Source organism: Colobus angolensis, unplaced genomic scaffold, assembly GCF_000951035.1.
Source record: "Colobus angolensis palliatus isolate OR3802 unplaced genomic scaffold, Cang.pa_1.0 Scaffold157, whole genome shotgun sequence".
Classification (NCBI taxonomy): Eukaryota; Metazoa; Chordata; class Mammalia; order Primates; family Cercopithecidae; genus Colobus; species Colobus angolensis.
Genome location: NW_012114677.1, coordinates 47,061 through 67,634, shown reverse-complemented (window position 1 = coordinate 67,634; position 20,574 = coordinate 47,061). Strand labels below are relative to the sequence as shown.

The window sequence follows — 20,574 nt, the reverse complement described above, 5'->3', positions numbered from 1 at the left end:
TAGCCAGGATGGTCTCGATCTCCTGACCTCGTGATCCGCCCGTCTCGGCCTCCCAAAGTGCTGGGATTACAGGCTTGAGCCACCGTGCCCGGTGTGACTTTCTTAAAATAATTTTTTTTTTCCTTGTAAGGGATCCATATATCCATATATCCCATTTAATAATTGGCTTCCAGGCTGCTCAGGAACCCTCCTCTTGCCCCTTCTGGTATGAACGGGCCACCCTGACAAAGCCCCAGACCTCTCCGTATGAAAGTGCACGTGCAGGCTATCTGCTCAAAGTCATGTGAAAGCACAGTACTTGAGAAATATGCTTTTTATCACCAATTCTGTGTAAGGACTTTTGGGTTTTATTGTACAACAGATGACCTTATTGATTCAGTAATGTATTTTAATTGATCTTGGGTTTTTTTTTTTTTTGGAGATGGAGTCTTGCTCTGTCACGCAGGCTGAAGTGCAGTGACGCACTCTCAGCTCACTGCAACCTCTGCCCCTTGGGTTCAAGCAATTCTCTTGCCTCAGCCTCCCAAGTAGCTGGGACTACAGGTGCACACCACCACGCCTGGCTGATTTTTGTAGTTTTAGTCAAGATGGGGTTTCATCATGTTGACCAGGCTGGTCTCGAACTCCAGACCTCAAGTGATCTGCCCACCTTGGCCTCCCAAAGTGCTGGGATTACAGGCGTGAACCACCACGCCCAACCTGATCTTGATGTTTTAATGTCATGTGTGTTGGATTATTTGGATGAATATTATCTCTGGTTTGTTTCACTCTGAACGTAAGGTTCTTATGTCAACATCGTGGTTTAATAGATACATCATTGTGTGAATGATGTGATTTTTTTTCCTGGAAGAATGCATGTCACTCCAGCCACTAAAATGTTTATGGATTTTTAAGAAGTATTAAAGGTACTTTTGACAGTATGGTTATGAACAGCTACCATGTAATGTGTTTTTGTTTGTTTTTTTGAGACAGGATCTCACTCTGTCTCCCAGGCTGGAGTGCAGTGGCACGATCTTGGCTCACTGCAACTTCCACCTCCTGGGTTCTAAACGATTCTCCCACCTCAGTCTCCTGAGTAGCTGGGACTACAGGCACATGCCACTTCACCTGGCTAATGTTTGTATTTCTTGGTAGAGATGGGGTTTCACCATGTTGACCAGGCTGGTCTTGAACTCCTGGCTTCAAGTGATCTGCCCGCCTTGGCTCCCAAATTACTGGATTTATGGGCACGAGCCACTGCGCCCAGCCTGTTTTTAAAATTACCAAAATAATTTTGCTTGGTAAAGAAATTTCTTGTATGAGAGCTGATACTGTGGAAGGAGTTAAATGTGGTATTGTCTTTTTAGATGAACTTTTCTGTATGGAATTGTTGTACCTAAAGATAGTTTTTGAATCTTTGAAGCCTGTTACTTTAGGGTCCTAATGTTGCTGTCTATAGGTCTTGTCTTTAGAAGACCTTCAGAAATGGCATATTCTGAGGCCACTCTGGGGAATTTTAGGAAACTTTTTTTTTTTTTGAGATGGAGTCTCACTCTGTCGCCCGGGCTGGAGTGCAGTGGCCTGACCTCAGCTCACTGCAAGCTCCGCCTCCCAGGTTCACGCCATTCTCCTGCCTCAGCCTCTCGGGTAGCTGGGACTACAGGCGCCCACCACCTCGCCCGGCTAGTTTTTTTGTATTTTTTAGTAGAGACGGGGTTTCACCGTGTTAGCCAGGATGGTCTCGATCTCCTGACCTCGTGATCCGCCCGTCTCGGCCTCCCAAAGTGCTGGGATTACAGGCTTGAGCCACCGCGCCCGGTCATGGAAACTTAAGGACTCTATGAACACTTAGATTTTTCTCTTTGAGAGTCATTTTTACTTAATTACATGTAGAGAAATTATATAAGAAATTATATATAAATTGTATATATGTAATTATATATATACACAAACTTGTATAAATTTGCTTTCATCTAATTTTTAGGTGTTTCAATGTTATCTACAACCTAAGATAAAAAGTACACAAAACTTTAGAGCACTTGGAAAACCTCCTCCTTTTTTTTTTTTTTTTTTTTAAGAGATGAGGGTCTCATATGTAGCCCAGGCTGGCTTTGAATTCCTGCGTTCAGGATTCCTTCTGCTTCAGCCTCTTGAGTAGCCTCTTGACTACAGATGCATGCCATCACATCTGGCTAATTTAAAAAATATTATTTGTAGAGATGGGGGTCTCTTTGTTGCCCAGGCTGACCTCGAACTTCCGGGCTCAGGTGATCCACCTGCCTTAGCCTCTTGAATGTTGGAATTACAGGTGTGAGCCACCATACCTGACGGGAAGCCTTCTTTTGAAATGTGCTGAGTCCTCAGAGGAGTCTGTGGTCTGCTCCTTGCACTAGATGCAGTGCTCATTGTATAATTAAATCCAGGTTTACACAGCACTTATAATCAGTGGGAAAAAGTCTAGAAAGATGTAGATTTTCTTTTGAAGCTCTCCTAATTTAAGGATAATTTTGTTTTTAAGTGTGAATTGTTAGCACTGGAAGTCAAGTTTGTCTTAAGTTCATAGATTGATTTGTTTTCAAGAAGAGAACAAAAACACTTCCCTTCCTATTTTATTTCTGCGAGGAAAGCATTTACCATATCATTGGTCATTGTGTAACCCCGGCTTTCCTTCTTCATGGCGACCATTTGGTCTCTAGGTCTCTGCGATGAAATGTGGCCTCTTGCCAATCTCCCCAGAGGCACTTTCCCTTGGAGAAGTGGCTTATCATGACTACCATGGCATTCTGGTTGATGAAGAGGAAAAAGTTTTGATTCAGAAAAATCTGGGGCCTAAAAGCAAGGTCAGTAGGCGTCTAATCTGGTATTTAAAGTACGGCAGAAAGAAGAATAAAGCAAAGGACCAGTCTTCTTGCCCAGCTCCATAGAGCATTCCTGCTTCCCCTCAGGTTCTTATTCTCCGGAACCATGGGCTCGTGTCAGTTGGAGAGAGCGTTGAGGAGGCCTTCTATTACATCCATAACCTTGTGGTTGCCTGTGAGATCCAGGTAGGGGACAGCCATTCCAATCACTCTGCGGTTTATTTAGATGTGTCTGGGGTTCACATCGATTTTTTGATACTTACTGAGTAGGAGAGGAGTCTTTGAGCAATCTCTTTGCCGAAGATAAGCTCATGCATTTGGGACTTGATCAGGACAAATGCTGTTTCACTGATTGAAGTTGGCAAAGGATTACTGGACTTTTCATTTCTAATTTTTAAATTTTCAAATATGTCCGTCACTACCGTTTATGGAGTACTGGTGTGTACCAGGCCTGGCATCAGGTGCTTAGCGTGTGTCATCTCATACGTGATGTCGTGTGACCCCCCACAGTACCTTTGAAAAAGCAGGCATAAAGAAGTAGAGACTCAGAGAGTTGCCTGCAGCTTACAGCTGTGAGTTCCCCTCTGCTCTGTCAGCCCTTAGTTCATGTTCTCCCCTTTGCTTCTTGACTTATGTCTATGGCGTAGTGAGGTCCCAGGTCCTTTGTAGGATCCTGAAAGGTGCTGTGTTTTCTCATTTCTCTGCCAACTTTGGTGCCCAGTATTTTTGTCATGCTAAAGAAATACATCTGAAAGTAAGCTTGTGATCAGTCTATCACTATGCATTCTACATTTTCTATTCTTACACTCTAGAGATTTGGTTTCTCTTGAAACCTGCAATTTTATTCAAGTCATCTGACCCTTTTGATCTCAGTAAGGAACTCAAGCCATGCTGTGTGTGTTTTGGAAAAGGTTCGAACTCTGGCCAGTGCAGGAGGACCAGACAACTTAGTCCTGCTGGATCCTGAGAAGTACAAAGCCAAGTCCCGTTCCCCAGGGTCTCCTGTAGGAGAAGGGACTGGATCTCTTCCAAAGTGGCAGATTGGTGAGCAGGAATTTGAAGCCCTCATGCGGATGCTTGATAATCTGGTAAGAGTGGTGCCACTGCTTGATGATAAACCTTATATCTAAAAGCACCAGTGTTGGTGTTCTTATAGCAAGTGAGATTGCTGTCTTTATGCAGTATCTGAATATTTTCACCCTCAAAGTCATGAAGAAGCAGTAAATTACAATAAAATATAGAGGTGAAGGGTTCCTGGTATTGTTTTTTTTGTTTTTTTTTAGAAGGAGTCTCGCTCTGTCACCCAGGCTGGAGTGCAATGGCGTGATCTCGGCTCACTGCAAGCTCCGCCTCCCAGGTTCATGCCATTCTCCTGCCTCAGCCTCCCGAGTAGCTGGGACTACAGCCGCCCGTCACCACGCCCGGCTAATTTTTTGTATTTTTAGTAGAGATGGGGTTTCACTGTGTTAGCCAGGATGGTCTCGATCTGCTGACCTCGTGATCCACCCGCCTTGGCCTCCCAAAGTGCTGGGATTACAGGCGTGAGCCACCGCGCCCGGCCTATTGTTTTATTATTTTTTTTTTTTTTTGAGATGGAGTCTCACTCTGTCTCCCAGGCTGGAGTGCAGTGGTCGGATCTCAGCTCACTGCAAGCTCCGCCTCCTGGGTTTTTACGCCATTCTCCTGCCTCAGCCTCCCGAGTAGCTGGGACTACAGGCGCCCGCCACCTCGCCTGGCTAGTTTTTTTGTATTTTTTAGTAGAGATGGGGTTTCACTGTGTTAGCCAGGATGGTCTCGATCTCCTGACCTCGTGATCCGCCCGTCTCGGCCTCCCAAAGTGCTGGGATTACAGGCGTGAGCCACCGCACCCGGCCTGTTTTATTTTTTAAAGATAACCTTTGTGTTTGGACTCAGTGGGGACAAGAGCACAGAGAATGCATAGGCTGCTGGATGACCAGCTGCATCAGCTCAGTCCCCGCCGTCCCACAAGCAGGCGAGAGAGGTGGTGCTTAATAGGTCAGTCAGGTACCTAGGCTTTTGTGTTAACAGCAAGTCCTGGCTGTTTGGGGCCTGATGACTGTGTTACATGGGTATCCACTCCCTATCCACGGTGTGGGAGCCCCTGAGCTGCTTATTGCAGGGACAGAACCTGGCATGGTCCAGAGGGCAGGCCTGTGGGGCCTCTAGCACACAAGGAAAGTGAGCCCACACTGTGATAGGAGGACACGCAGGATGTGTTCTGTGTTACAGGGTTGCCGTGAAGAATTTTATTCTTTTGCAAGGACTGGAAAGAAAATTTTATGTGGAAGGTAGCCCTTGGAAATGATCTCAAAGAATAGGTAGGATCTTAGCCTGAGTTTGAAAGCCTGGGGGAAAAAAAAGGATGACAGCGTGAAGAGGCCACAGCACAGCTGCAGACAACGGGAGTGGGGAGATGGGAACATGCACCATACGTGCACCTTTCAGGTTCATCTTGACTTTATCAGGATCATTACTCAGTTCCTAGAGCTGTATTAGAACACTGCCCTTGGGGTCTCAGTCCTGCAGCCACGTCATCAGACACAGGGCTCTGGAGCAGATCCCTTCCATGCTGCACATCAGACCTCTTCAATGGGGGTCCCAGTGGTCCATCCTAACACCACGTGACCTCAAGAGGTGTAGATGTGAGGACATGCCAGTGTGGGGAAAGAAGGCCTCAGAGGGGCCAGTGTCCTTGTATGCTGCCAGCCAGTACTGGACAGGATCACAGATCACAGATGAGATGGGTGGCTTCAGGAGGCAGGAAGTTTAACTTTCCTGAAGGTTTGGAATAAAGAGAATTCATTGGTCTGATTCAGGCTATGTTAAATGTTCTTACTGAAATTCTTTGCACTTGTGATGAATATTATCTGCTAGAAAGGAAAAACTGAGGGTTTTCTGCCCGGGTGCGATAGTCAATCAGTGGAGTAGACTCAATCAGTGACAGAGGAACAGAGAAGGCAGAGTCTAGCGTAACTTTTCAAAGCTCATATAATCAGTAAGATTGATGGCATTAATTGACTGTCTACTGTTGAGTCATGAACGGGACGCAGTTCTTGCCCTCAGGAGTTTATGACCTAATAAGAGAGATGGACAAATGAATCCCAAATGAGCCCTGCCCCTGTGATCTGTGCAGTCATAGGCATGATGAGAGCTTGCAGGCAGAGGTGGGTGCTGATTGGTCAAGGAAGTAGGAAGAGGAGCAAGAACTCATGAAGAAGGCTGAAGAAGCACTTAGAGTTGGGTGGCCAGCCAGGGTAGTGAAGCTGCAGGAACTCACAGCTGGAGAAAGCTTGAGAGTGGGACAGCCATGGCCCAGGTGTGTGTCAGGAGCCAGGTCATTCAGCATGGCTGCACAAGGTGAGGAGGGCTGGGGTTGGACCAGTTACACAGCCCCTGCCTCCTGGTAAATACGGCAACATTTCGCTGCTCTTCTACTTAAAGTCAGTGTAAGGAAGAGGGGAGAGGGGGTCAGGATGCACAGCAGCCACCAGAGACTGCGCTGAAAGCACGTCCTAGAGGGGAAGGTCAAAATCAGGCAGAAACTCTTGATTTGGTAGGGGAGGAAGAGAAGGATGAATGATTAATAAGTAAAACATTCATTACAAAAAGCATGATGAATGTTTATTCAGTGTCCTTAATGTGTACAGATTGTTTTAACATTAGAAGGCCATATAATTTATGAGAAATAAACTAGACAGGAATCACTAATCATAGTCCATGTTTTAATTTAGCATTGGGATTGGCATATATGTTGTTTGCTAATAACTAAGTAGAGAATAGTTGCCAATTTCCACACTATAATGTATATTGCAGCCAAGCACAGTGGCTCACGCCTGTGATCCCAGCACTTCAGGAGGCTGAGGTGGGAGACCAGGAGCTTAAGACCAGCCTGGACAACATAGCGAGACTCCTCTCCACAAAAAATAAAAAAATTTCAAAAAGAGAGATATATTTCATTGGAACTTCTACAGTTAGAAAAAAATGCTAAATTGTTCCCCCCACAAAAAAAAGTCAAGATACAATTTCAGTTTCTCAAAGAAGGAACAAATCCATATATATTTTTTCTTTCTTTCTTTTTTTGGTAGAGACAGGATCTCATCATGTTGCCTAGACTGGTGTTGAACTCCTGGGCTCAAGCAGTCCTCCCACCTCAGCCTCCCAAAGTGCTGGGATTACTGGTGTAAACTACCATGCCTGACCCAAATCCATATTTTTAACTACAAGCCAGGTAGTAGTTCTGAGGTCTGAGTATTACTTCTGATTTTGGTTTAACAGCATTTAAAGGGGAAGAATAAAGAAAAATCCATATGGTGTCAGGAAAAAATGATGTTGATGAGTCCTGGGTGGTTTATTCTGAAGTTATGGAGATTACTGAGTCCTGGCTCTTTAAGCAGGAGGAAACTTGAATGAATAAGAACTGTGTTTTTCTGCAGATAGTCTTTATGGCAGAGTCATTATCTTTTATTATTCCTCAACAAAGCATGCTCAGAAATGGGAAAATTGCCAGTACAGACATTTACCTTATCTTTCTGAGGATAATTATGAAAGTAAAACCCAAAACAACTCCATTAGTGATTGTTATTACCTTTTTAAAAAAATGTAGGCCAGGCGTGGTGGCTCATGCCTGTCATCCCAGCACTTTGGGAGGCCAAGGCAGGCGGATCACCTGAGGCCAGGAGTTCAAGACCAGCCTGGCCAACATGGTGAAACCCCTTCTTTACAAAAATTAGCCAGGTGTGGTGGAGGGTGCCTGTAATCCCAGCTACTCAGGAGGCTGAGGTAGAAGAATCGCTTGAACCCGGGAGGCAGAGGTTGCAGTGAGCCAAGGTCGAGCCACAGCACTCCAGCCTGGGTGACAGAGTGAGACTCCATCTCAAAGAAGACTCCATCTCAAAAAAAAAAAAAATTAAATAAGTAAATAAAATTATGGGGGACCGGGCATGGTGGCTCATGTCTGTAATCCCAGCACTTTGGGAGGCCGAGGCAGGCAGATCATCAGGTCAGGAGATCGAGACCGTCCTAGCTAACACAGTGAAACTCCATCTCTACTAAAAATGCAAAAAATTAGCTGGGTGTGGTGGCACGTGCCTGTAATCCCAGCAACTTGGGAGGCTGAGGCAGGAGAATCGCTTGAACCCGGGAGGTGGAGGTTGCAGTGAGCCAAGATGGCGCCACTGCACTCCAGCCTGGGCAGCAGAGTAAGACTCTGTCTTGAAAAAAAAATTAAATTAAAAAAAATTTAAAAAATATATTGACAGAATGATTAGTAATGAAGGTGGCCCCCCAAAAAGAGCAGAGGGGAGAGAGAATTCTGAATTGAGAGGTATGTTTCTAGAGTACCACAGCCAGCAGGGCATGGGCCACTGAAGTTTCTTGTGTATCTGGCCCCATGCAGTCCTTCCAAGTCCTAATTCTCTTGTGATATATTGTGAAGGTGCTGTGAGTGACTTGGTTCAGGTGTGAATCTGTTAGGTTGTTTAGCAGACAGCTCTTCAGCATCCCCTATATTACCTGTCTGTGCTGTGCAACAAATCACTACAGACCTGGTGACTTCGAGCAGCAGCCATTTATTTCCCAGCTTCTATGGGGCAGGAGTCCAGGCACAACGAACTCAACCTAGGGTCTCATAGAGGCTGCATTCGGGGTGTTGGCTAGGGCTGGTTCTCATTATGAGACTTGACTCAGAGGGTCCACATCCAGGCTCTTCTAGACTGGGGACAGAATTCCTTTTCTTAGGGCTGAAGCATTCTTGGCAGCTTTGCTTCTTCAGATCCAGCAGTGGAGAGAGAGACTTACAAGACAGGTGCTACACTCTTCTGTGATACAGCGCACCATCACCTTTTTTTTTTTTGAGACGGAGTCTTGCTCTGTCGCCCAGGCTGGAGTGCAGTGGCACGATCTCGGCTCACTGCAAGCTCCGCCTCCTGGGTTCACGCCATTCTCCTGGCTCAGCCTCCTGAGTAGCTGGGACTACAGGCGCCTGCCACCGCGCCCGGCTTATTTTTTGTATTTTTAGTAGAGACGGGGTTTCACCGTGGTCTCAATCTCCTGACCTTGTGATCCGCCCACCTCGGCCTCCCAAAGTGCTGGGATTACAGGCTTGAGCCACCGCGCCCGGCCACCATCACCTTTTGTGAACTCCACTACTTAGAAGCAGGTCAGACATCTCACCCGTGCTCAAGGTGGGAGGGGATTACAGGAGCCAGGGGCCTGGGGCCACTCTGAAGTCTGTCTGTCACATTAACAAGTGCTAAGCACTGGCCAGGAGACATGCAGAGGATACCGTCCTTGCCCTTACAGATGCTGTCTGTGGGAGGACTCTGCAGACGAGTTGGTCCAGTAGAGGCGTGAAGTAAGTGGGGCCGTCTTTTACCACAGAACACATGGTCATGAGGCAGAGCTGGAGGTGAATTTGGATGTTGTTGTATTCAGATGTAAAGTAATTTTGCTGAGAACCAGTTGTCATGAGTATACTTATTTACCTTACTTACCTAAAGATTATCACAGTATTTAAACTGTAACTTAAGAGGTAAAAATCTATTAAGTAGGTTGATGAATATAACCTGCACAGTAGCTGGCAGCAAGTAAGCCCTGTTTGGGTGTTCAACTTTAATTTTCTGCTGAAATATGTAAGCAAGAGAGTGCACCTACCGCAAGTGTTCAGTTTGTTGATTTTTAAAAACCGAACCCTCTGTATAACCAGCAGTCAATAAGAGCAACGGTAGCAGCACCTCAGAACACCCCCAGCACCTCCTTCAGTTCACTTGTCCCATCCCAGGGGTGACAACTGTCCTGTCTCCCAGGACAACCAAAACAAAGGTTGTTTTGCATCTTCTGCACTTTTAATGAATGGAGTTACATGGTCTATGTTCTTTGCAGATTGGTCTCTCTCACTCAGCTTTGCCTTCACGAGAGTCGTCCACGTGGTTGGTTTGGAGCACATTGTGTCTCTCTAGGCCATCTTATGGAGACAGTACACTATCCATCTCCTATATGGATGGACCTTTGGGTTGTTTCCAACTGTGGTTTACGAGGAGTAGGGTTGCTCTTCACGTTTTAATACCTGGCTTTTTGGTGAACATGTTTGCTTCTGTTGGGTATAAAATTAGGAGTGGAATTGCTGAGTCATAGGGTATGCATGTGTTCAACTTTTGTGGATATTTCCACATGATTTTCCAAAGTGAAACCCTGTTTTGAGATCTGGAATATTGACTGTCTTTCACTCTCCTTGGACCCTAGGGCTACAGAACTGGCTACCCTTATCGATACCCTGCTCTGAGAGAGAAGTCTAAAAAATACAGCGATGTGGAGGTTCCTGCTAGTGTCACAGGTTACTCCTTTGCTAGTGACGGTGATTCGGGCACTTGCTCCCCTCTCAGACACAGTTTTCAGAAGCAGCAGCGGGAGAAGACAAGATGGCTGAACTCTGGCCGGGGTGATGAAGCTTCCGAGGAGGGGCAGAATGGAAGCAGTCCCAAGTCGAAGACTAAGGTGTGGACGAACATTACACACGATCACGTGAAACCCTTGCTGCAGTCTCTCTCGTCCGGTGTCTGCGTGCCAAGCTGTATTACCAACTGCTTGGTCTGTGCCTACCTTACTGTTCATAGTTAGATGACGTAGAGCAAGTTGGGTAGCTGGGGCTTCGGAGGCTTTGGGAATCCAGCCTTTCTGACCCAGGTGTAAAGCGAACCTTCCTTATTCACTTTCTTGTAGTCTGAACCTAAGTCCACTGAATGCATTACTCAAATCCGGGTAATACTGTCTACTTGAAACTGCTTAAGATGTAATGTGACTCCGCAATAGTTCCAGTGTATCTCCGTATATAGCAGAAATACAAAATAGTGTACATGTATTAACCTACAAATAGGAGCTCTTCTGATTTAATTCAAATTGTATTCAGGGACTCTTAACATTTCATGCACAAAAAGATACTTCAGTCCTAAACCTCATATTTTAGTGTTGTGGACTCCAGTGGTTTCAAGTCACTAAAGTTTCTTCTTTAAGTCTTCAGTGTTTTCTTAAGCAGTTTTCCCTCGTGGCTCCCTGGCGTGTTCTCTGCTGACCCTTGTCCCCTGCCCTTAGTGTTACTCCCCTGCTTTCTATCCCAAAGCCTCCGAATGCACACCCCCAGCTGCCCTCTGCATGGACTGTTGCATGTGAGTAGACGGCCATAGTGGTGAGTCATCTTCTGACTCCTGCTGGGTGCGGCATGACCCAAGTGCAGCGCAGGCCATCTGCAGGCACCAGCGACAGACGCTGCAAGGGTGCTTCGTTTCAGCGGTAATGCCGCTCAGTTACCGTTTGCCTTGAGAGACCTCCTCTGAAGATCGGTCTTTACTCCTCCTGTAACCTACCTCTAACAGTCCACCTAGCTCTGCTTTAAACTGTAGAAGAGGCCCGTTTCCAGAAGCCCCTGGAATGGAGGAGACAGAGGCTGAAGCAGACTCATCTATGCATGACTAGTTCATTAGGAGTTCAGCTGAAGTTAGATTCGATGCTCCTAAAACCTGGGCAACCAAATACATAAAGCGGGGCTTTCTTTTCCCCTTCTAACAGTGCTTTACTTTATAGATTTATTTAAAGAAAAAAGTTGTATCTTCCCCAGGTGGTCCTGGTGTTTTCCTGATGCAGTTGGTGAGAAGCCTCTGTGCTCCTGAGCGGCCATGGCACCTGGGCAGGGACCCTGTGTGGCCGTGGGGCTCCGAGCGTGGGAGTGCGTCTCTCCTCTTCTCTCCTCCCTCCTTGTCTCCTTTCCCCACCTTCCTGTCTTCCCCTTTTCTTTCATTTGTTTATTTTTTAGTTGTTTCACTTGTTAAAGGAAGTGGGCCTTATTAAAAAAAAAAAAAAAAACCCAAAACACCTTTCTGTGGCTGATGTGAAGCACAGTGCTGAGTTGCCATGAGGAATTTTCCCCAAGTGTTGAGGCAGCAGCGCGAGCTTTATTTACCATTAGCTTGCAAAACAACTGAGTCACTTTTAGGCCTTTTAGTCAATGTGTACATCCAAGGGGAGGCCTTGCTCCGCATTTAAATTTGTTTCTTACTGTTCTGGAGGGATACAGATTCCATGCAGTGCTCCCAGGTTGGTATCTTTTCATTTATAATGACTGTTGTTACTTTTTCAAATGTGTTCAAGTTTCTGAGGTTGCTGTTTGAATGTTTTGACTAAAAATTATTTTTAATAAAACGCTGGAGTTGTTTTTATCTGAGAAGATAACCATCAGTGAGTACCCACAGCTCCATGCCCATTCCACACTCTCCTCGCAGTGGCTCAGCATTTGACGGTTTTGTTGCTTTTTTTTAAAGTTGTATGGTTTATGGCTATCTTACTGCCTCTCGAAAGTATTCTGAAAGGCATAACATTTGCTCTCGAAGATGGGCTTGTTTTAATGTTCAGTGCCTACTCATGCCTTAGAATTTGATGAAAAATCTCAAATTTGATTGGCGATCCAAAAAAAAATTATGAGTGGACGGCTGAGCATGCTGACGAGATGCACTGATACTAAAACAGCCTTTAAATATTAAGGACTCATGAAGCGCTTCAAGTTTGTTTGGGATATTTTTGTAACACTCAAAAATATTAAGTTATATAAAATATTCGACATCACCAAACTCTTCTTCCAGGTAGCTACTGTGTAAGTGTCCGTACAGTAATTTTCTTGGGTTGAAATAGTTACGCAGACAGAGCATTCTGATGCTGTCATTTATTTTAACACAAAACTTTGGTGATGCCCACTCTTGCCTCATGGTGCAGGCTCCTCCCTACCCCCGGGTAGCAGCATCACATTGCTTTTCATGACCCTGTCATCTCATGCTTCCAGTTGGCTTTGGTGTTGGATGATTTTCAGAGCGGTGAACCAATGGTCTCTGAGGGGCCTCCCCTGCTGGTCCCAGGGTTATGGGGCTCAGCTCTGTCGTCAGCCTACCTTGTGACCCAGATTCAGCTGGGCTTTCCAGATGGTCCTTTTCCATCAGTCATGACTTTGACTTCCACTATTAACTGATCTTCATGTGGCTGCATCCTGCTCCCATGGCGACTCTGCTGAGTGACCCAGAAGATGTGGTCATTGGTTCATTCCTCTCTGTGATGTTCAGTGCATGACCAGATGTGAGATAAACTGAATAGATTGGATGCTATGTCACTTATTGTTGTCATAATTCTGACTTTTCAACTGTTCTTGATATTACAGTGGACTAAAGAGGATGGACATAGAACTTCCACCTCTGCTGTCCCTAACCTGTTTGTTCCATTGAACACTAACCCAAAAGAGGTCCAGGAGATGAGGAACAAGGTGTGTCCTGCGTCGGCACTCAGTGGGGGCTTGGGTGTGGGATTGGAAGGGATGCCAGCTGCTTTGGTGGGTGGGGTGGTGTGCTTGCTTCTAGCAGAGGACATCTGCTGTTATTGCCACTGTTGTAGCTGAAGCCATCTCTTCCCACTGCTGCTGTTCTACCATCAGTGTGAAGTATGAGCAGCAGACATTTTTTTTGGGCCCTGTTGATTCGTGAACTGATGTTTACTCACAGGTCAGAACTGGAAGCTGCAAACCTGTTCTTACCAAGAGCAGACTCCTGTCCCTGATTTTCAGGGTTCGTTCAAAGACTTATGAGTGGCATTTGGTTTATCAGAGCAGGAGCCCTGCCAGTGCTCACATCACTAGACAACGGACATGCAGAGAGTGTTAATGACACCAAGTTAATGACAGTGAGAGACAGGAGCCCTGCCCAAGCATCTGAAAGATGTAGGGAGCTGGGAATAGTCTCCATCCCTGCAGACCAACACGCCACTAAGCAGGCATGGTGCTCACTCCGAACACATGGGGCTGTCCTGCCTGCATAGGGCACGGGGAGAGCTGAAGTGTAGCTTCCATGTGGCTGGGGCCCAAGTGCACGGCAGCATGGCTCCCAGGCAGCATGGCTGCTCAGGACCGCTCATATGTGCCTCTCCTTCCTATCCTCAGATCCGAGAGCAGAATTTACAGGACATTAAGACGGCTGGCCCTCAGTCCCAGGTTTTGTGTGGTGTAGTGATGGACAGGAGCCTCGTCCAGGTGAGAGCCCAGAGTGTCTCTGACATGAGTGGGTGGTGGCTGTGTGACCGCCTTCTCCAAAGTTATTATGAAATTGAGAGAGTGACTTTATGAGGTAAGTATTCTAGGCAACCAGTTACCTTTGTTAAAACCTTCATGATGAGAAATAGTCCAGGCACTTTTCCTTGAGTTCTAGATGGAGCGAGCATGCTGAGGGCTGTGTCCACCCGTCTGGTCCCCGCCCCTTGTAATGCATGCATATATGAGGGTGGCACATACACCACCAGCTTTGGGGCTTAGATTTGGCCCGGGTTCAGCAGCATTCTGTGTAAGGTGCTAGGAGAGGGCGGGTTTAAGGGACTCTTGTTATGGTACATATTGCTGTCTGCAACAAAGTGCTGCTTGGGTTGCAGAGGGCTGGGTGCCTGTAAATGTGGTGCACATTCACACACATTTCTACAAAATGACTCTACCTTGTGGCATTGAAGATAATTGTGTAAGTAGTTATCTCTGAAAACTAATACGCCACCTAATGCTTTAACACCTGACTCTGCAGGGGTAGACGATTGTTGGATTTGGCCAGCCGTGGTCCTGGTTTCGTGTTCAGTGTCTGCACGTCCCGCCATCTCACCGCCACATTTACTGTTGACAGCTATCCCTGCTGCATGCTCTTAGCCAGCTCCACCCTGTGCTCTCAGCTGATACTTCACAGGCTGGGCCTGGTGTGCTCTGGTGACTCAGTTTACTGTTTCAGGATGCACCTCTCTCTGACTGTACGGAAACTATCGAAGGGCTCGAGCTTACAGAGCAGACCTTTAGTCCCGCTAAATCTCTCTCTTTTAGAAAGGTACTCACCGCCCTGTCCTCACTACCTGTCTATGCGCCTTGCTCCCCTCCCTTCCCCGCTCCCTGTCTCCTCTCTTCAGGCATTGTCTTAGTTACTGAAGTAGCTTCAAATGGCTCTTTAAACTGTTTATGAGATTGTACAGAAGGTTCTGTTCTACGTGCTTGATTCTTTAATTAAAACACTTGGTATGAGGTGTGATAACAATCTCCAGCATTCGAAGTTGTTGCTGAGAAATGGCCAGTCTGAGCGATATGGTGCATTTCCGCAGTTCCGCATGGGACTTTGCCTTCTCCACGATGCTGACTGCAGACAGGCTCTTCTGGGCAGTCTGTTGCTGTTGGCAGCGGCCACTCCTGAGTGCCCTTCCACCCTCGCTGGTTCAGCTTTGACTGTAAATGTCATGAATGTAGCCACTGGAGGTCATATCATTGAAAGATGTCATTTCAGAGGAATGGGAATTCAGACAGTCTTTGTCAGCCCTTGTTGATAAAATGTATTTATTTACCTCAAAAATAAACCCTAAATAACATTTTTAAATGCCGCAGAGCGGAAAGACTTAGGAGAGTTTGAAACCCCACATCGTAATTTCCCTCTGTGCATGCGTATCTAGTGTGTGCAGTAGGTGGAAGATCTGTCTGAACCCACCCACATAGAAGGAAACCTTCCCTAAGCATTAGGCTGCTAGTGTGCAGGAGCTGCTGCCCTGGGCAGAAAGTGCCTGACCACATGGTTGAGTCTTAGCTGAGAGGCATGGTTATATTCTTGTCAAAGGAAATTTCCAGAACTGTCTCTTTCACTTGACACACCTTCATTGAGATGCACATGTCACTTTAGTGGTGTTCCAGTTCCCATATAGAAGCGGGTTTGTAGCAAAGATTCTGAATTCCTGTCTGTAATCCCTGCTAATAATGTTATTTTGCATATTTACGTACTAATTCCACAGGTCCTGTTTTTCCCTGTGCTTAGAGCATACTTCCGGCTGCCATTCTTGGAAGAACTTCTCAGAGCAGGGGAGAAAGATGACTCTGCCTATTGCTTGTTTTTCATCTTTTGGCACTTTGTTGTGGTCTTGTCAGTTATTCTTTCTCTCAGGTGTGTGAGGGCTGTGCAGGCCATGAGCCCAGCTGGCCTCCTGTGTAGAGCCCACATGAGGGCAGCACTGAGGACCTTGTTAGGGCTCTCCAGAAAGCAGCCTGGGTCGCCGTGTTCAACCACCAGTTACACCTTTGTGTGCTCTGTCCCAGTGGTATTCAGATGTGGGTGTGTGTCACAGTCACCCGGGTGGTTCCTGAACGACAGAGGTAGGGTCCCTACCTTCTGAACACCATGCTCGCTGCGAGTGCTGCATCCAGGTGTAATTAGCAGAGAATACCACTGTACACTGACCCCACAGGAAGAGAGGTTGACCCCCGGACAGAAATCTTTGTTCCAGCTTTGTGTTTTCTCTGCCTCCTTGTATCTGAAGTTCACTTTTGCACCCTTGGTCTTTATCCCACACTGGCTAAAATACCCTCTTTTTGGTGAGAATGTGCTTTGGCTCCATGGGAGTCCTTTACTGGGCGATTGTTCCACTTCCTTTCATGTGAACCTCAAAGCACAGACAGTCTTGCTCCTTTTGGAACATGGCGCTGCATGTTAAGAAGTTGAATTTCTCCTTGACCAAGCAAGGAGGACTGTGTCCTACACACTCCCCTCCCCAGTGCGGCGAGCACATAGAAGCCTGCTTCCCGTCTGAGAACCTGAGGAATGAGTATTTGGGACTTAGGGAGCTGGGGATTTTCTGGAAAGGACTTTCCTTTGCCTTCCATTTCTCCCTCACTGGCGATGGCCATTCCCACAGTACAAGTGTTGCCTTCTGACAGAAGAAGGGACAGTGAGTCAGAGTTCAAACAGGAGTTCTAAGCCCAGCCGAAGGCTGTGTTGACTTTCCTGTGGGTGTCATAACATGTAACCTGAAATACATATACATATATATGTATTTTTTGAGACAGGGTCTCACTCTGTTGTCCAGGCTGGAGTGTGGTTGGGCTATCTTGGCTCACTGCAACCTCTGCTTCGCAGGCTCAAGCAATCCTCCTTCCTCCCACCTCAGCCTCCTGAGTAGCTGAGACTCCAGGTACACATCACCACACCTGACTAATTTTTGTATTTTTTTGTAGAGACTGGGTTTGGCCATATTGCCCAGGCTGGTCTTAAACTCCTGAGCTCAAGCAGTCCACCTGACTCAGTCTCCCAAGATGCTGAGATTTTAGGGTGTGAGCCACCTCATCCGGCATAACCTGAAATAATTTTGGCTGCCTTCTGGATTCAATTTTAAGTGAAAGGAAGGATTAGAGATGAAGATGTGTGTCTACACTGCAAGCTGTCCAGCCCAGGGAAGGACTCTGTGTTCCCATGTGCACCTCACCGGGGGCTGTTCCCTGCCACCCTTCATGCTGTGTGGTAGAAATGCAGAGGGGCAGTAAGCTTAGCCCTCGGTTCTCTCACTGACCTGTGTTGAGCACCTAACCTGTGCATGGTGTAGCACTGGGAATGCCAGTCCAGATCCAAGTCGGCCCTGCTTGTAGATGAAAACCTGATGCTCAGAGAGGTCAGCCGCTAGCACAGTTTGCACAACCTCAGGCGGAGCTGTTGTTCCACCCAGGCTGCCTCAGTCAAGTACAGAAAGTGTTACTGGGCCTGTGTTTTGCCTTAGAGCCTTGTCAGGTGACAGGGAGGTGAGGGGAGTGGCAGGAAGGGAAGCTAGGTACATCCTGGTTTCCTGCCTGGGTTGTCCACGAGTGGCGTATGTTTCTCTGCATCTCAGTCATTGCTCTGTGTCCTTTCTTGCAGAGGAATGTGATTCTCTGTTCCTGTAACTGGTCTTGACAGCAGCTTGGCCCTTAGCTGTGGTCTTTGGAGGAGGGCGCTCTCTACCACTGGAGGCAGGGACCTGCTGCGCTGTGCCTCGGGCTTCAGCTGTCTCAGTATGAGAGAGCCCCGCTTGTCCTTTGGGGCATCAAAATTGGGAACAAGGGCTTTGGTGTCTCTGGTGCCAGTGGATTTTTATTTTTATTTTGAGACAGCATCTTACTCTGTGGCCCAGCCTGGAGTGGAGTGGTGCAATCATGGCTCACTGCAGCCTCTACCTCTCAGGCCAAAGGAATCCTCCCACCTCAGCCTCCTCAGTAGCTGGACTACAGGTGCATGCTACCACACCTGGCTAATTTTTAAATTCTTTGTAGAGATGAGGTCTCACTATGTTACCCAGGCTGGTCTTGAACTCCTGGGCTCAAGCAATTCTTCTGTCTTGGCCTCCCAAACTGCTGGGATTATAGGCATAAGCTGTGGTGCCTGGCTGATAGTCAATTCTTTTTGTTTGTTTGTTTGAGACGGATCGTTGCTCTCTTGCCCAGGTTGCAGTGCGGTGGCACAATCTCGGCTCACCTCAACCTCTGCCTCCCGCGTTCAAGTGATACTTTTCCCTCAGCCTCCTGAGTAACTGGGATTACAGGTGCCCACCACCACGCCTGGTTAATTTTTTTGTATTTTTAGTAGAGCCGGGTTTTCGCTGTGTTGGCCAGGGTGGTCTTGAACTCCTGACCTCAGGTGATCTACCCGCCTTAGGTTCCCAAAGTGCTGGGATTATAGGTGTGAGCCACTGTGCCTGGCCTGATAGTTGATTCTTGATATTTGATTCCTTTACTGATTTTAACCATTTGATTGAAATGAACTTAAGCATTTCTCTTGTATCAGCTTCTCATTTCATTGGCAGTGATATCAGGATGCAGGTGCAGCCAGCCAAACTGCCTTTGCTGGGATACCGTCTCTAGGGTACCATCGTGTGAGGGCTCTTAGCAGTGGACAGCCCAGCCGGTCCTCCTTCAGATAGTGAGGCAGGCCTCTGGTCAGGGAAAGACTTGGCTCAGGCCACAGGGCTAACACATGGCAGACAGGACTCAGTTTCCTGTCTTGGTGAGGTAGGGCAGCTTCTTAACGAAAAGTCAATGGGCCTCGAGTCAGACCTGGTTCAGAAGAGGGTTCCCCTTGACCTGTTGACTGTCGAGAGTTTCCAGGCTCTCGGGCAAAGGTTGCCTATTCCAGCAGTCCATCTGTCCCTGCCGGGGTTCTGGGCTCTGGGCTCTGTGTCACTAGTCAGCACCGGGTACGCAGCGTGCTAGTTGGTAACCCCTCAGCCCATCCCAGTCAGTCCAGGCTCCCCCGTCTCTGCTTGAGGAGCAGTCGGCCCGGGTGAGTTGAATTTCCCAAGTCAGCCCTTCTAGGACACTCACTATCTCTGGTGTTCACCCCTCACTGAGAGGAACACTAAAGGACCAGGCTTGGCATCCAAAGAATTGTGGATTCTCCTGTTTTTATTTGGTTTTGGAAGCTGTCATTCAGTCATGTGCATGTGTGTAAGTGCTGGGTAACTGTCTTAGAAGTGAGCTCCAGGGTAGCCGGGCGTGGTGGCGGGCACCTGTAGTCCCAGCTACTCGGGAGGCTGAAGCAGGAAAATGGCGTGAGCCCGGGAGGTGGAGCTTGCCATGAGCTGAGATTGCGCCACTGCACTCCAGCCTGGGCGACAGTGCGAGACTCTGTCTCAAAAAAAAAAAAGGAAACGAGCTCCAGGGAATTGGGGGACATTTTCCTGCCCCTGGTCCAATCAGGCTGCACTGTGGGCACAGCACTGTGCTGGGGCAGGTGGCTGTGAGTGGACCTCACCCCCTGACACCCACCCACCCGGCCCACTGTGTTGGCCTCAGGCTCCCTCCTGCTTTAAGATTGGTGTCATCTGTGAGCCGCCTTTGTGCTTCGCTTTGCTTTCTTCTTTTTTTCTTTGGTACAAATGTTCAGTTTTCCAAATTCCTCAGCTAAACACTGGTGTCTTGGGACATTTTGTTATCTCTGAATGTTTTGGGATAAATTCCAGGAACTAGTTAAAAACTAACCATAGTCAAAAGAACAGAACTTACCTGTGCTCTTAGAATATAAGCAAAGCTCTGAGCATGCCTTATGCTGAGTCTTGTAGCTTGTGACAGTTTCTGATGTCATGAGGAAAAGTTACTGACTTTTAAACAGTAACGGGAAAGGGCCTCTTCCCCTTCTGTTCGACAGAGAGGAGTAGCGGGCACCCTCCCTGAGGTGCTCTGTGCTCTTGGGTCTGCATTGGGCTTTTGCTTCTGAAACCTGGAAGGCTCTGTAAAATTTCTTCTGCGGTTAATGTCTGTTCATCGTGGCACTGACCTGTGTTTCCATTATCTACCACTGAAGGCTGCAGCTCAGCTTAGGCCTCGGGCCCATGGCAGTGCAGTCTCAGGGGTGTCTGCTCCTGGAAAGCCTCCTGTCCCCGCCCTGCCTGTAGCCTGCCTGGGAGGAGGGAGAGTCCCCGCTGGACTGGGCTCTTGCAGACCAGACATGCCTTTCATCCACAGGGAGAGCTGGTGACGGCCTCCAAGGCAATCATTGAGAAGGAGTACCAGCCCCACGTCATTGTGAGCACCACGGGCCCCAACCCCTTCACCACGCTCACAGACCGCGAGCTGGAGGAGTACCGCAGGGAGGTGGAGCGGAAACAGAAGGGCTCTGAAGGTGAGTGCTTGTGGTCCTGGGCACTGCCACTCCAGGAGGTGAAAGTGCCCTGGGAGCTTCTCTGTGGTCCAGGTGCTGGCTGTGGGTGGTGATAAGAATAGTCACATGCATCAAAGTCAAACCAGAACTTTATCCAGTACTCATTTCCAACCTAGTCACTCAGGCCAGAATGGAAGAAATTGCAGGCCGGGTGTGGTGGCTCACGCCTTTAATCCCAGCACTTTGGGAGGCCGAGGCAGGTGGATCACCTGAGGTCAGGAGTTCGAGAC

The 20,574-nt window shown here is 47.6% G+C and overlaps 1 protein-coding gene across 6 annotated transcripts in view; it reads left to right on the top strand.

Annotated features, from left to right (window-relative positions):
* The window catches only part of ADD1 (adducin 1 (alpha)), a 107,445-nt gene that overhangs the window by 72,227 nt on the left and 14,644 nt on the right, over window positions 1-20,574 (top strand). For 3 of the 6 annotated variants that reach the window (XM_011936736.1, XM_011936735.1, XM_011936739.1), the window contains 7 exons: window positions 2,676-2,819; window positions 2,925-3,023; window positions 3,749-3,925; window positions 10,098-10,442; window positions 13,051-13,152; window positions 13,822-13,911; window positions 20,149-20,305. In XM_011936736.1, coding sequence (XP_011792126.1) covers window positions 2,676-2,819; window positions 2,925-3,023; window positions 3,749-3,925; window positions 10,098-10,442; window positions 13,051-13,152; window positions 13,822-13,911; window positions 20,149-20,305 — 1,114 coding nt within the window. Of the gene's footprint in view, window positions 1-2,675; window positions 2,820-2,924; window positions 3,024-3,748; window positions 3,926-10,097; window positions 10,443-13,050; window positions 13,153-13,821; window positions 13,912-14,644; window positions 14,738-20,148; window positions 20,306-20,574 lie in introns of all 6 variants that reach the window. The other 3 variants (XM_011936738.1, XM_011936741.1, XM_011936740.1) reach the window with 2 other exon arrangements.